The 12694-nt window shown below is 41.7% G+C and overlaps 1 protein-coding gene across 1 annotated transcript in view; it reads left to right on the top strand.

The window, feature by feature from the left end:
• Pdgfc (platelet derived growth factor C) overlaps positions 1 to 12694 on the top strand; it is a 145878-nt gene that overhangs the window by 86374 nt on the left and 46810 nt on the right. The window contains exon 2 of the mRNA XM_057756980.1: positions 1240 to 1435. Coding sequence (XP_057612963.1) covers positions 1240 to 1435 — 196 coding nt within the window. The remainder of the gene's footprint in view (positions 1 to 1239; positions 1436 to 12694) is intronic.

Below are 12694 nucleotides of genomic sequence, written 5' to 3'. Positions count from 1 at the left end.
TATTTGTTTTACTTAACTATCAGAGAAATGCAAATCAAAACAACTCTGAGACTCCATCTTGCCTGTCAGAATGGCTAAGATCAAATCAATGGTAACCAGCTAAGGCATTGAGTAATGCTGAAAGGTTGGCTATATTTTGTCGTCTTTATTTGGTCACAAAGTTCTCTTGTGACAAAAACCAAGGCCGTCACTTTCTCTCATTTTACTCTAGAGTAGTGGTTCTCACCTTCCAAATGCTGCGACCTTTAATACAGTTCCTTCTGTTGTGGAGACCCTCAGCCATAAAATTATTTACTTTTCTACTTCATAACCGCAATTTTGCTACTCTGATGAATCATAATGTAAATTTCGGAAATTCAGGATCTCTGATGTGTGACTCCCAAAGGGGTCTCAACCCACAGGTTGTGGAACAGTTCTTTGGAAAGTCATGTAAAACGTGGAGTCAGTTAGCAATTCCAACTCCTAAAATTCAAAACTTCTGCTGGAGACAGCTTGGTAGAAACCCGAATGATAAGCTCTTGTAAGCATCGTTTGGGTTTTGTTGGCTCAGCTTCTCAGGAACTTCCAGTTAGAACAGACAGAGAGGTCTGCACGCTTGTGGTGCGGTTTGCTGTTGACAGTTCCATCAGACGTGGGAGGCCTACAGTGTTCCATTTCACTTCTATAGTCTCACGTTTCTTTTCTTTCAAGTATTTTATATTTTCTCATAAATATAATTAAAGCGAACAATACAATGTCTTCACTCTAGACAGACCACGAAGTCATTATTTAGAAAACTAACAATTATCCATATTTTTTAGAATGCAATTATAGTGTTGGCTTGATGACTCAAGCCTACGATCCCAACACTTGGAAAATACACACAGCATAATCAGGAATTCAAACCTAGCTCCATAGTGAGTGTGGAGATAGTATGGTCTATGTGAAATCCTGTTTCAGAAAAAAATATTGATGGAAAAGTATAGAATTATAGCAAACTTAGAGTCCAAAAGTTAGTAATTTACATTCCAGTAATTAGATTAAAAAGGACTGATTTTCTATTTTCCTGCCATTGTGGAATGCATCCCTGAAAACAATGATCCAGGTTGAAAAGAGTGACCCTTGACGCGTATTGCAGAAGGCATGCTTGACTTAAGTGCCTGAAGTGAAATGGGAACAATAAAGGTGACCCAGTGCTTTGAAGCCTGGGATTTTGGAAGCATCCGTTCTAATACGCCTGTACCTGTGTCCTTGCTTTAGGCGTGCAAGACCCACAGCATGAGAGAGTGGTCACGGTTTCTGCTAACGGGAGCATCCACAGCCCCAAGTTTCCTCACACGTACCCGAGAAATACGGTGCTGGTGTGGAGGTTAGTTGCAGCTGATGAGAACATGCGGATCCAGCTGACGTTCGACGAGCGCTTTGGGCTGGAAGACCCAGAAGAGGATATATGCAAGTGAGTGGCACATGGGGAGTCGCAGCAGGATCGAGCCCTGCATTCTGCATTGCTTCAGTTATACGCTTTGAAAGGGAATCTTGGCTTTGTTTTTGACTGACCTAGGTTGACAAACACGTTCAAATTTTATTTCGACTTAGGTCTTCCTTTAAAAAAATCTGCATACCCACCCATGGACATACTCAGTGATTACTTTCTGTCTTTCTATCTCTCTATCGCTACATAATTTGTAAACTATATCTAAGCACAACTGTTTATAATAGAAAACAGAGACTAAGAGCCATGTAAAGGATTGCAGTTATGCCAGGTGCTCTGCATTGCTATTAGCATTAATCTTATATTTGAACTTCCTGAAAGTCAAGTCAATGAGATAAAGAAGGTATTTAAAGAGAGTTGGGAAGGTCAGTCAGTGGGTAAACTTGCCACGCCAGCATGAGGGCCTAATTTCAGATCTCTAACACCCACGTAGCTGGTGTACAGTCTCAAGCTGGGGTGGACAGAGAGAACTCTGCAAGTTCCTGGCCAGCCTTCATGTCTGAATCTGTGAGTTCCATGTCCAACCAAAGATATCCTGTCTCAAAATATTCAGGAAGAGAAGCTACTGACAAAGAAGGGACCTTGTATTACTTTGGGCCTCCACAGATATGTATACCAACAAGTCACTTACATGTGCATGTACCACACATGCGCGCACACACACACGCATGTGCACAGTCAAAAGTTGTATCTAAGGGTGCACATTATTTAAATGACACACTGATATCTAAGTGCACATAGGAGAACTCAGAAGGCTAAGTCTCATCAGAAGGAAGGCACACAGTTTGGAGAGCAGAATTTGATATTCAGGATAAAAATGCAAGGCAGGAATGCATCATGGTTCCCAGCAGCATTCAAGATTCAGTCAGCAAGGATATTTCACCCACACAGAAGCACTACTCCACGTCAGAGCAGTGTTCTCACTCAATCCTGCATAGGATGCTTAGGAACCGATGCATATTCTGTACCTAAACACAGTAAGAACTGGTGCTTCTTGGTTCCTATTTAGATATTTTTGCTGTGAATAAGAATTCCAAATCCTGTGAAACCCATGGAGACTCTGGGGTTTACACCAGTGAGTTGAAAAACCCAAATTTACGTCAGTAGAAGGGACTGCAGAATCATCTACATGACTGATGGGCATATGTATGAGGGTATGATAAGTGTGTATGTTGCCTAAGTAATGCATGCTTTCACTTAATGATCAGAAGATAACTATCACCTTACCTGCCACAAGCGGTGTGTGATATGATTTTATCTAGCACGGAGCTCAGCTTTAAGGCGTCACCCTTCTAGTGGTTTTGATGTTCCTCTCTGATTGCATTGTCTTGTTCCTGTAAGTGCTGTCTTCCTGAATGACACCCCAAACCCTAGCCAACCTTTCCCTGCTCCCCTACTGCAGTGAATCGTTGGCCTATCTGGCATTCTTCTGCATAAGCAAAGGAACCTTTGCAGTGATGTCTAAGAAGGGTCAGAATGCAGACCTAACATACAATATTCCCACCTTGACTGAGTAGAATTAAATTACTGTCAAAAGTGAGCATTTTAAATATCTCCTGATACACAAAGATCTCTGTTATAGTATTCTTACTTTCTATTTCTGTCAATTTGATTATACAACGAGTATGAAATTGCATCTGTTCATTAACTGGAATTTCGTTTTCTGATGAATTTCAATTCTGAGGAAATTGAGACATTTCCATATTTGCTATTTGCCACCTTTGCTTCTTGTTCTTTGAAACACCCGCTCATGCCTCTGGTCTCATTTTCCTTAGTCTGTTGGGCTGTCCAAATCTGTGTCTCATATTTAAGCCTTGGCATTTTCAGGGAGGAAAAATGGAACCAGATCATGGGGACTGGTATTGAAGGGAACTTAGTGGATTATGAAAATGATAAGTATGCTAAATTAAATCTAGATTTTTTTAGTATTTGAGATTATCAAAAATTTATTGCCTTTCTCTAAAAGTAAAATGTTCCCTTTAGACATTTGCTTATCTTCCTTCTGTTTATAGTACAATTAATGTGGCCTTGTTATTTACTCATTTATTTATTCCCACATTCAACAAATATTTACCAAGCACTGTGTTGGGCAATATGATGACACTCATGTGCAGGAGATGACTGTCCCCTCACATAGTCTATAGTCAGGGCGATGACTAGTAAGCAGACAAAACAAAATGCTACCCACCCAGTGCATAGGCAGAACACTTGTTACTTTAGTGGGTTGAGTTTATACTGTTTTGCCATCTATTTTATAAATCATACCATAATTGGGTATTTGAGCTATCAACTAAATAAATATCACTTGTACATAGGATGGGTAGACTAAACTTGCCACGCAGACTTCAAATCTCAAACATCCATTTTCTCTGTATCACCCTATTTTTCTGTACTTGAGAATACCATAGATTTCTTGTACCAGCTTAATAAACCTTTGGGAGTTGTGTAATGTAAAAATTTTAAGAAGATGTCACTTTATGCAAATAATTAAAACTTCCCTCGGTTGGTGGCCATACAGCTTGAATAAAGACAGTGTTGTTTATGTAGTTGATACTAGCCATGGAGTCACTTAAGTGCATCATAAGAACTCCCCAAACAAAATATTTTGGGGGTCTCCTTAAAAGGACTGAGCGAATGAAGGCCACACTATTAATAGTTTATATTTAGTTTAAACAATTCCATATTTGATACTGAAGAAAGCCAAAAAGCCACACCATGCATCTTGGTTCAGTTTCCCTCCCTACCTGAGTCCAAGGTTGAGTATCGGGGTGTTGTTAGTAACTCATTGCTTCAGTTTCTATGTGGAGGCACACAAAAGATACATTAGGCAAGCAAAGCAGAACTTCTGGAGGGATTTGTGGGAACCTGCTAGAAGACAGAGATGGCTATCTTTCTGGGTCCTAGATGTCATGGAAACTCTGTGTCTAGCTTGTCTTCACAGGAGCAGCCAGAGTGACTGGAAGCATCACCAACCTCTCCTGGTCTTGCTTTAGGAGGCACCCTGGGCTGAGGCATGCAGTAGCTGGCTATTTTCTCTGCAATAGATATTGCATATCTGTAATATGATACCATAGACAGATGGCTTAGAAACTACAGAATTTTATTCTTCAGTTCTGAATGCAAGTCCAAGATTGAGATGTCAACAGATCTCTGGGGTGATGACAACCTGGCCACAGATAGTGTCTTCTTGCTCTCTCTTCATATGGCACAAGAAATGAGGATTTTATTTTAATTTTTGTGATGATAACAATGACATCCATAATCTCATCACCACCCAAGGCCCTGTGCCTTAGCACCATCTCAACTTAGCAGTTATAGATTAGCACAGGAATGTAGAGAAGGTACATGCATTCCGATCACATATGTTCCCAAAGCAAATCTCTGCAGCTGCGTGAACAAAGGGGAAAGGCAAAGCAGCATCTGGATGGTGCCAAGGTGTGAGGAAAAAGTAAAATAAAAGAGGCCGGATTCTACGAGAACAACCTTCTATACTGTATATATAAGGGAGGCCTACCTCATCAAAGTTTCTTAAAATAAACTGATGGCTGCATGACAGAAAAGTGAAGGCTCAGCTTGCTGGGAAATGCAGGCTCTGTATGAACAAGGGGTTTTGTTGGAGTGGAGAGTAGAGAATCTGTAGTACTCACTGGGATCTAGCTGTGAAGAACCTTGAATCCTGAGCTGGATATGAACATCCCTCTCCATGCTGTCTGAAGACAAGGCTGTTCTTGCTAAAGGGTAATGCTCTGGTCTGTAGGAAGACAATTCTGGGGATGCATGCATTTGGAGAGGGCCTTCAGGTGCTCATCGTTCTTGGAGGATTTTCAGGTTTGATTTTTCTGGCTTCAAACTTACTTGATTGCAATTCTTCAGTCTTGTTCTTCTCCAGTTTGTTTTTCACTTGCTCCCAAACCAGAGAACATACTTCTCCTTCCTAATACTTTTCTCTTTGGTTCACTGGGAACTGGGGTACCCATGCACTTGAGTGTGATAAGAATTCTCAGAACCCCAGTGTTTTCTATTTAAAAATCTAAGTTGCCTCTTGCTTCAAGACAAAATAGCTACTTGCCTACTTTCAACAGTGCTAGAATTTTCACTAAAGAAGATCCATAGAGACTTGGACATGCTACAGCCTCGGGGGAGGTACTGCTTCTCTCTGCCTTCTATAGGCTGGAACCAGAAAAAAAAAAAAAAACCACCAAGACGGGCCTAGAGAGGGCTCTTACTGCCTGGTGTCTAGGAATAATCTTACACACTGCTGGAGCTGCTCAGTATTAAAATGTATTTCCCTAGATAGTCAGTGGCCTGACTGGAAAGATAGTGAGATCTATTTACGGAGTGTTACTGGGTCTTATTTTTCAAGCAGCCACAGAAGCTCTCTAGTGAAGACAGCCAGTTTGGATCATGTCACTAGAGGTTTCTGTGTTGGCTTTATCCAACTGTTGAACTAACAGGATGGGTGCCTGCTACCCTCTTCTGCTCCTGCCTACCTCTCTCTAGGTGACTTTCTTCTCTAGACCTTGGTCTTTTCAGACACCAATAAAGCCAAGGGGAAAGTACTTTTTCTTGTAATTGCTCTGGGAGAGATTTTAGTGTGGAAGGGTGTGAACTGAATAGTAGAGACTTGCAGCAGTTGGAACTGGACTATGATTGGTCGGAACTACTATAACCGACAAGCTCCTGGTTCATGCCCATTCCCCAAGTCAAAGGGATGCACTGTGATTTGGGTCCCTGAAAGCAAACCCGTCTCTCTGCACTTAGAGCGGAAGAGGTGCTCCAAAAATAACAGTGTGTCTTCTTGGTGCTAAGGGCGGTCAGGACTGCCATGCAGCCTTCAAATTCCCAGTTACTGTTTTCCCACCTGTACTTTTGGCCACAGAATGAAGGTCTTTTAAGAGTTCAATCGCCCTTCCGGGCAACTCTTTGGAGTATAGTTAACTCACTGGCATAATTTATAGCTTTGTTGTCCTTTGACCTCTGTAGAATGTACTTTCCTAGTTTCAAAAAAAAAAAATCAGCAAAACAAAACAAAAAACATTCCTTAGAGGACATAAAATGATGGGTGGGGATCTGAATAAAGCTCACATCAAAGGACTGTGCTGTTGGCTAATGAAATGTTTTGGTTTTATGTTTTGAAATGTTCAAAATCAACATTCCAAGAGGAGAAAATATGTGTCTGTCATGCCCCACACTTCTGTCTGTCTCCACCAGTATTTGTCTTTCACTCGGATCTCCCTGTTTCCCTGGTTATTCTTCTTATCTTCCAGCATTTCCTTCTGCTCCCTCGTCCATCTTCCAGGCGATTGTGTTGCCCAGGGGCCTCTTCCCTTCACTTTCCCAGGCGGAGCCTTATGGTTTGTAGACTGTGTGGTTCTGGGATGTTGGAAGCTTTCTGGGTGACATGCCTTTACTTTATATTGTCTTGCTGGGGTTCAGGATGAAGTCACCTGCTTAGGTTATTTAAGTGATATATTGGCTGATATATAGACACACTAAACTGGCGAAATGGAAATTCATTGTTTGACTGATAATGAATCCTAACCAGAAAGTACTATCAAAGGAAGCAAAGGGCCTTCAGCTTGAGTAAACTTGAAATGGTATACTGTGCCAGCATTTCCAGCTCAGCTTCTCCTTCCCTTCTGTGTAACATAATTATATCTCTAATATCAAAACATTCATTTCACTGTAGCACGAATAATAAAAACCCAGATAAAGAAATTGGGGTTCAACCCGAAAACCAGAAGAGCAAAGCAGCCTCTACCACGGACGGCTGGGTGATCACAGGCTAAGCCAACTAAACTGATGAAGCATACTAAGCCTCTCTCCTACCATTTTATATTCCCTCTAGTGCTGGGATTAAAGCCGTGTGACTCCCTAGTACTGGGATTAAAGGTGTGAGCCACCACCACCTGGATTTGTTTTTCGCATTGATATTGTGTAGTCCAGGATGGCCTTGAACTCATGATCCATCTGCCTTTGTCTCCCAAATCCTGGGATTAAAGTTTTGTGACACCACTGCTCTCCGTGTGCAGACAGAGCTCTATGTGAAATCAGATTTTTATGGTATGAGCATAATAGTCAATATAGAAGTGCCCTTCTCTGTATGCAGATACTGAAATTTGCCCAAAATCGAATACCACCTTCAATTTTTAGTTACAGTAAGTGTGCAACTTCGTAGGTTAGTGTTGTTGTTCCATGGTGGAATACTTGAACATCTATGCTTAGTCCTGAGCACATGCACACACAAATACACACACACACACACAGAGAGAGAGAGACAGAGACAGAGAGAGACAGAGAGAGAGAGAGAGAGAGAGAGAGAGAGAGAGAGAGAGAGAGAGAGAGAATGCATGTGGGAGTTGTTTTTGAGTGCATGTGCTGTGTATATGAGTATGTGTGTCTGTGAGTCTGTGTGCACGCATGCATGTGTGCATGTGTGAATAAGAACGTATCGTCTCTAGACCTAATCATTGTTTTTTGTTGGGAGCACTCTTAGGTTATTAACACACAGAGGTTTGTGTTCCTGCCAGGGTTCCAGTTACCACAGTCTAACATAACAGTGAGCCAAAGGCAATTACAGGTGTTACTGACAATTAATACCAGAAGAGCAGATAACCAGGAAAGATTTCAAGATGGCTGAACAGTTGTGTCCATTTCTCTCCCCCAAACAGAAATGCCAGCACAGCAAATTTACAACTGTATTTTGAAGTGAACGCTGTGGAAGGGCCCTTGATGTCAGCCAGAGAAGATAGGGTTCCCTAAGACTGAGCAGCCAGGGGTGGCAGCAGAGAAGATCACTGTGTCAGTCATAGCCTTGGGTCCAGTGTCTACGAGGGAAGAAAGGAAGGAGGAGGGAGGGAGAGAAGGAGGGAATGAAAGAAAGAAGGAGGGTGACAGGCAGGCACATACACACAAACACACACACACACAGACAGAGACAGAGGCAAAGATAGAGACAGAGACTATGAATGAGGGACATAAGAATATATGGCTATTAGTTAGAAAAAGATAAGGGTTGCTAGGAATAGGGGCATGGTAGAGGGTAATTGGGGTAATAAGATCATAGTATATTGTATATAAACCTGATATTGTTAATTTTTAAAAATTTAAAAATGAAAATAACCTGTATTGTATCAGAAGACCCCAGAGGGTTCAACAACAGCTGGACAACTCCCAGAAATGTTGTTCCGCACCCAGTATACAGGCGCTCATATTTGAGGCGTTAGAAGTACCACTGGTCCTGAATTTCACATTCCACACTGTAGATGTGTATTGCAGCAGAATAATGCCCCCAAAAGGTCAGCTCCTGTTTGTCTATTGAAAAATAAGTGTTGAAAATGGAGAAAAGTCTTCCACTGTTCTAGACATGGAACTAAAGACAGCATTCAGTATCAGATCAAAACTAGGTGAGAGCAATGCCGTAGGAAAAGTCTCATTGAAATGCTGCATTTCATTACATATCTTCAAAGGGAACTCTGTGCAGTGTGCTGAAGGAAGGGTATATGGCAGTTATGGCTTGCTTAAGATTTATTGAAAATGAGTGTTGGTCATGGTACATGCTTGGCTAAGCCAGGCCTTGCCTTTTTCAGAGAAATTTACTCAAATGTGGGCAGTGTAGGAGGCCAGGTAGCCAGATTTTCCTCCGAAAAGAGAGCTCTCTGTGAAGTCAGCTTTAGAACATCAACATAAAGTCAATATAGGGTGTGCTTCTCTGTGGGTAATACCGAGATTTGCCCCAAATAGAAAACCTCCTTTAATTTTCGAATGTCGCAAGTGTGACCTTGGGGTTCTGGCCAGTTGTGTCCTCAGCTGTGGCCACCAGGCACGTGCTGTGCACGTTCATTAGCGTCCCTTTTAAAGGGGCCCTGCCCTCCTCCTATCTCTCTCCCTCTCTCTGGTTCTCTGCCTGTCTCACTGGCTCTCCCCCTCCCCTTGGCCTCTTCCTTCTCTCCTCTGCTGTCCCCAGAGGTCGGTCTCCCCCTACTCCGCTCACTTTTTATGTTCCCTCTACCCTAATAAAATCCCCACCATTTGAACTCTGTCGCATGACTTCTTTCTCTCTTGTGGCACTTTGTTGTTGTTGTTGTTGTTGTTAAATACAGCAATAAGTACAAACCTTCTCAGGTTAGGATTGTTGTTCCATGGTAGAATGTTAGAGCATCTCTGCTCGCTTCTCAGTACTACAGTGTGTGTGTGTGTGTGTGTGTGTGTGAGAGAGAGAGAGAGAGAGAGAGAGAGAAAGAGAGAGAGAGAGAGAGAGAGGGAGGAGCGGTAAGCAGATTTGTATTTGAGTGCATATGTGTGCTTACGTGTGTATGTGTCTCTATGGGGATGTGTGTCTGTCTGTGTATGTGAGGATATATGTGTGTGAGTGTATGTGTGTGTGTTTGCATGGGCATGCACATGTGCGCATGTGTGGCACACATCATCTCTAGACCTAATCATTATTTTTTGTCAGGAGCACACTTAGGTCTTTAGCATAAAGAAGCTTATATTCCTGGCAGGATTGCGGTTACTACAATCTAATAAAACATTGAATATGGAAAAGAAGGTGATTGTTTTGTCAGAATCAAGGCCAAATCCAGAAAGTAGTTTTCAACACCCACACAGAGGAGCACTTTGTTTGGAAAATGAAAAATTTAGTTCCATTCACCATTCAGATTTTCGTTAGGATGAATTCGCATAAGAATTTAATTTATTGGCACCAATGTCTATTTAGGATGCCTGTCATGTCTCCCATTCACTGAGGTCATTTTCTACTAGCAGGATGTTTTGCTGCTGTTTTGTGGTACTGGGAATGGGACTAAAACCCACAGGCTCCTAGATTTGAGTGCTTAGTCATCAAGGAGTTGGTACTGCTTGAGAAGGATTAGAAGGTGTGACCTGATTGGAGGAAGTGTGTCACTGTGGGGGTAGGCTTTGAGGTTTTCAAAAGCCCAAGCCAGGCCCAAAGTCTCTCTCTTCCTGCTACCGGGGGATTGAGAGGTAGAACTCTCAGCGACTTCTCCAGCACTGAGTCTGTCTGTGTGCCATGTGCTCCCTGCTGTGGTGCTATGGACTAAACCTCTGAAATTGTAATCCAGCCCCAGTTAAGGGCTTTCCATTATAAGTGTTACCGTGCTCACGTTGTCTCTTCACATCAATATACCCAGACAATATGGTAAGCGAGCACTCTACCTCTTGACACATCCAGCCCTCACAATGCATTCTTGGAGTATACTAAAATTAGTGAATTATATTTGCTGAGAAGATGCAGTTCTTTTATCACCGAGTAGAGTTCTGTTATTTTATCATTTTGAAGGTTATACATATATAATAAGAGGCAGAGAATTTTGTCTTCATGCAAACAATCTTTTATAAGTCTGCTTTGAAAATATTAAAGTTTTTTTATAAAAATGTTCTGAAAGGACTAGAGTTGAATATATATTATGCAGGTTTCTTTGTGATGCATGAATGATTCCTTGCATTAAAATTCATCCCTAACATTAGATTTAAATGAAAAATGTTTCAATTAGCAGCACACTCAACATTGGGGACAGTTCAGTGGAAAGAATTTCCTGGCAGGGAACCTGCTGTGACAGCCCTGTACCACTCTCCCCTCACTACACACCCCTGCTCCGCCAACAGTCAGTGTGCATCTTACCTGACTTTTCACTATAGGGCTTGAGCCCATGAAATGAAGAAATCTGTTTCAGCATCTCGCTCATGTTTAGGTGATGCCAACATGTCACCTGTCACCCTCTGCAGATTTTGGAAATTTTTGCCCTGGGAAGTTATTCCTCATAGCATTTAGAATAACTTGAGGAATGAAATTCTCAGTCTTCAAGTATACTTTCCTCCCAGTCTGAGTAGAGACCCAATCAATATCCCAGGAAGCAGCTGATGTAGCCCCCTGCTCGGTTCTCACCAGAAATCCCCATGTTGACTGAAAAAAGTGTTCTCTTTGTGTGTTCTCTGGAGCTCTCTATCCCAGTCTGGCGGTTTGAACAAGCAAGCTAGTTCATGATATCAAAATATTTGTGTACATGGAATGAACCATAATTTATTGCTTCTAAAATTATTTCGTGGGATTGTGGTAGACCTTGTTTTGGCTGAGGCATTGGGGATAATCTCAGTGGAAATGAGGCTTTCACTCTATGTTATTAGAGCGATATTTGAGGAGAAAATATTTCTCTAATTTCAGTTTCCCTGCTGTTTATCTAGATTAAGAACTTCCAAAAAGTGTCTGTAGTAATTTGAAAACAGGTTGCTGATTGTGGTCATTCTCTGTTAAGATTAGCAAAATTCAGACACTTGTTTTTCTGTCTAAAGAACCATAATGTGAGATGGAATTTCTCTCAGGATGAAAACAAGTATCCAAAAGTATATGCTAAGCTTCCATATGACATATGAAGACAAAAGAAAGACAGAGAGAAGGAGAAGAGGAGGGAGGGAGAACGGGAAAAGATAACACATAACATGTGGACGTTGAAGCTATTTTCACATCGTATATCTTTCTGATGCTTTCAAGTTTCTGGGAGCTGGACTAGAGAAACCAAGGCAATATGTTGGGTTTAGTAGGAGGTCATGAAGACTTATTGGTCTGTCCTTTAAGGGGGTTGTGTGTCTCCAGCACATCTGTGTATCTCCTCTTTGGGAGAGTATTTGCTGGGCTGGTGCTCTCCTTCCATGCTGTTTTGCCTCAGCAGAGTCTGGATATATGGGGCACAATCTTCATCGATAGAAATCTCCAAAGCTGGGAGCCAAAATAGCCCTTCTTTCTTACAAGCCAATTGTCTCAGATATTTTGTAATAGTGACAGATAGCTGACTGATAGTATAGAAGTGTAAATAGAAAGACAGTCTGAAGAGATTTGCAGATAATCAGTAAGCTAGCTGCAAAAAAACATCAGACATCAACTTTAACCTTCGTGAATTCCTGCCCTAGGATACGGCTGTTAGCAGGGATGACTCAACATCTCCTTGGTACCACCCACCAAACTGTTACTCAGTTGCTCCATAAGAGGTTCTTAGAAAATATCAGTGTAGATTACAGAAAGAAATGCAAGACATTTTAATGAAAAGGTGATCCTAGGGATCCAGATTTGAAAGAAAATAGCTGTGATTGACAGCTCCATCTGTATTTTAAGAAGGTAGCAAGGCCAGTTAAGGCCTGTTGTTAAGAATGCTGAGAACTTGATGATATTTGAGGAGGTATGCAGGAGGAGTAGACTTCAGAGTTCCT

The sequence above is a fragment of the Chionomys nivalis genome, chromosome 24 (assembly GCF_950005125.1).
Source record: "Chionomys nivalis chromosome 24, mChiNiv1.1, whole genome shotgun sequence".
Taxonomy (NCBI): Eukaryota; Metazoa; Chordata; class Mammalia; order Rodentia; family Cricetidae; genus Chionomys; species Chionomys nivalis.
Note: the sequence above shows the minus strand (reverse complement) of the source record. Positions and strands in the feature narration are given on the sequence as shown.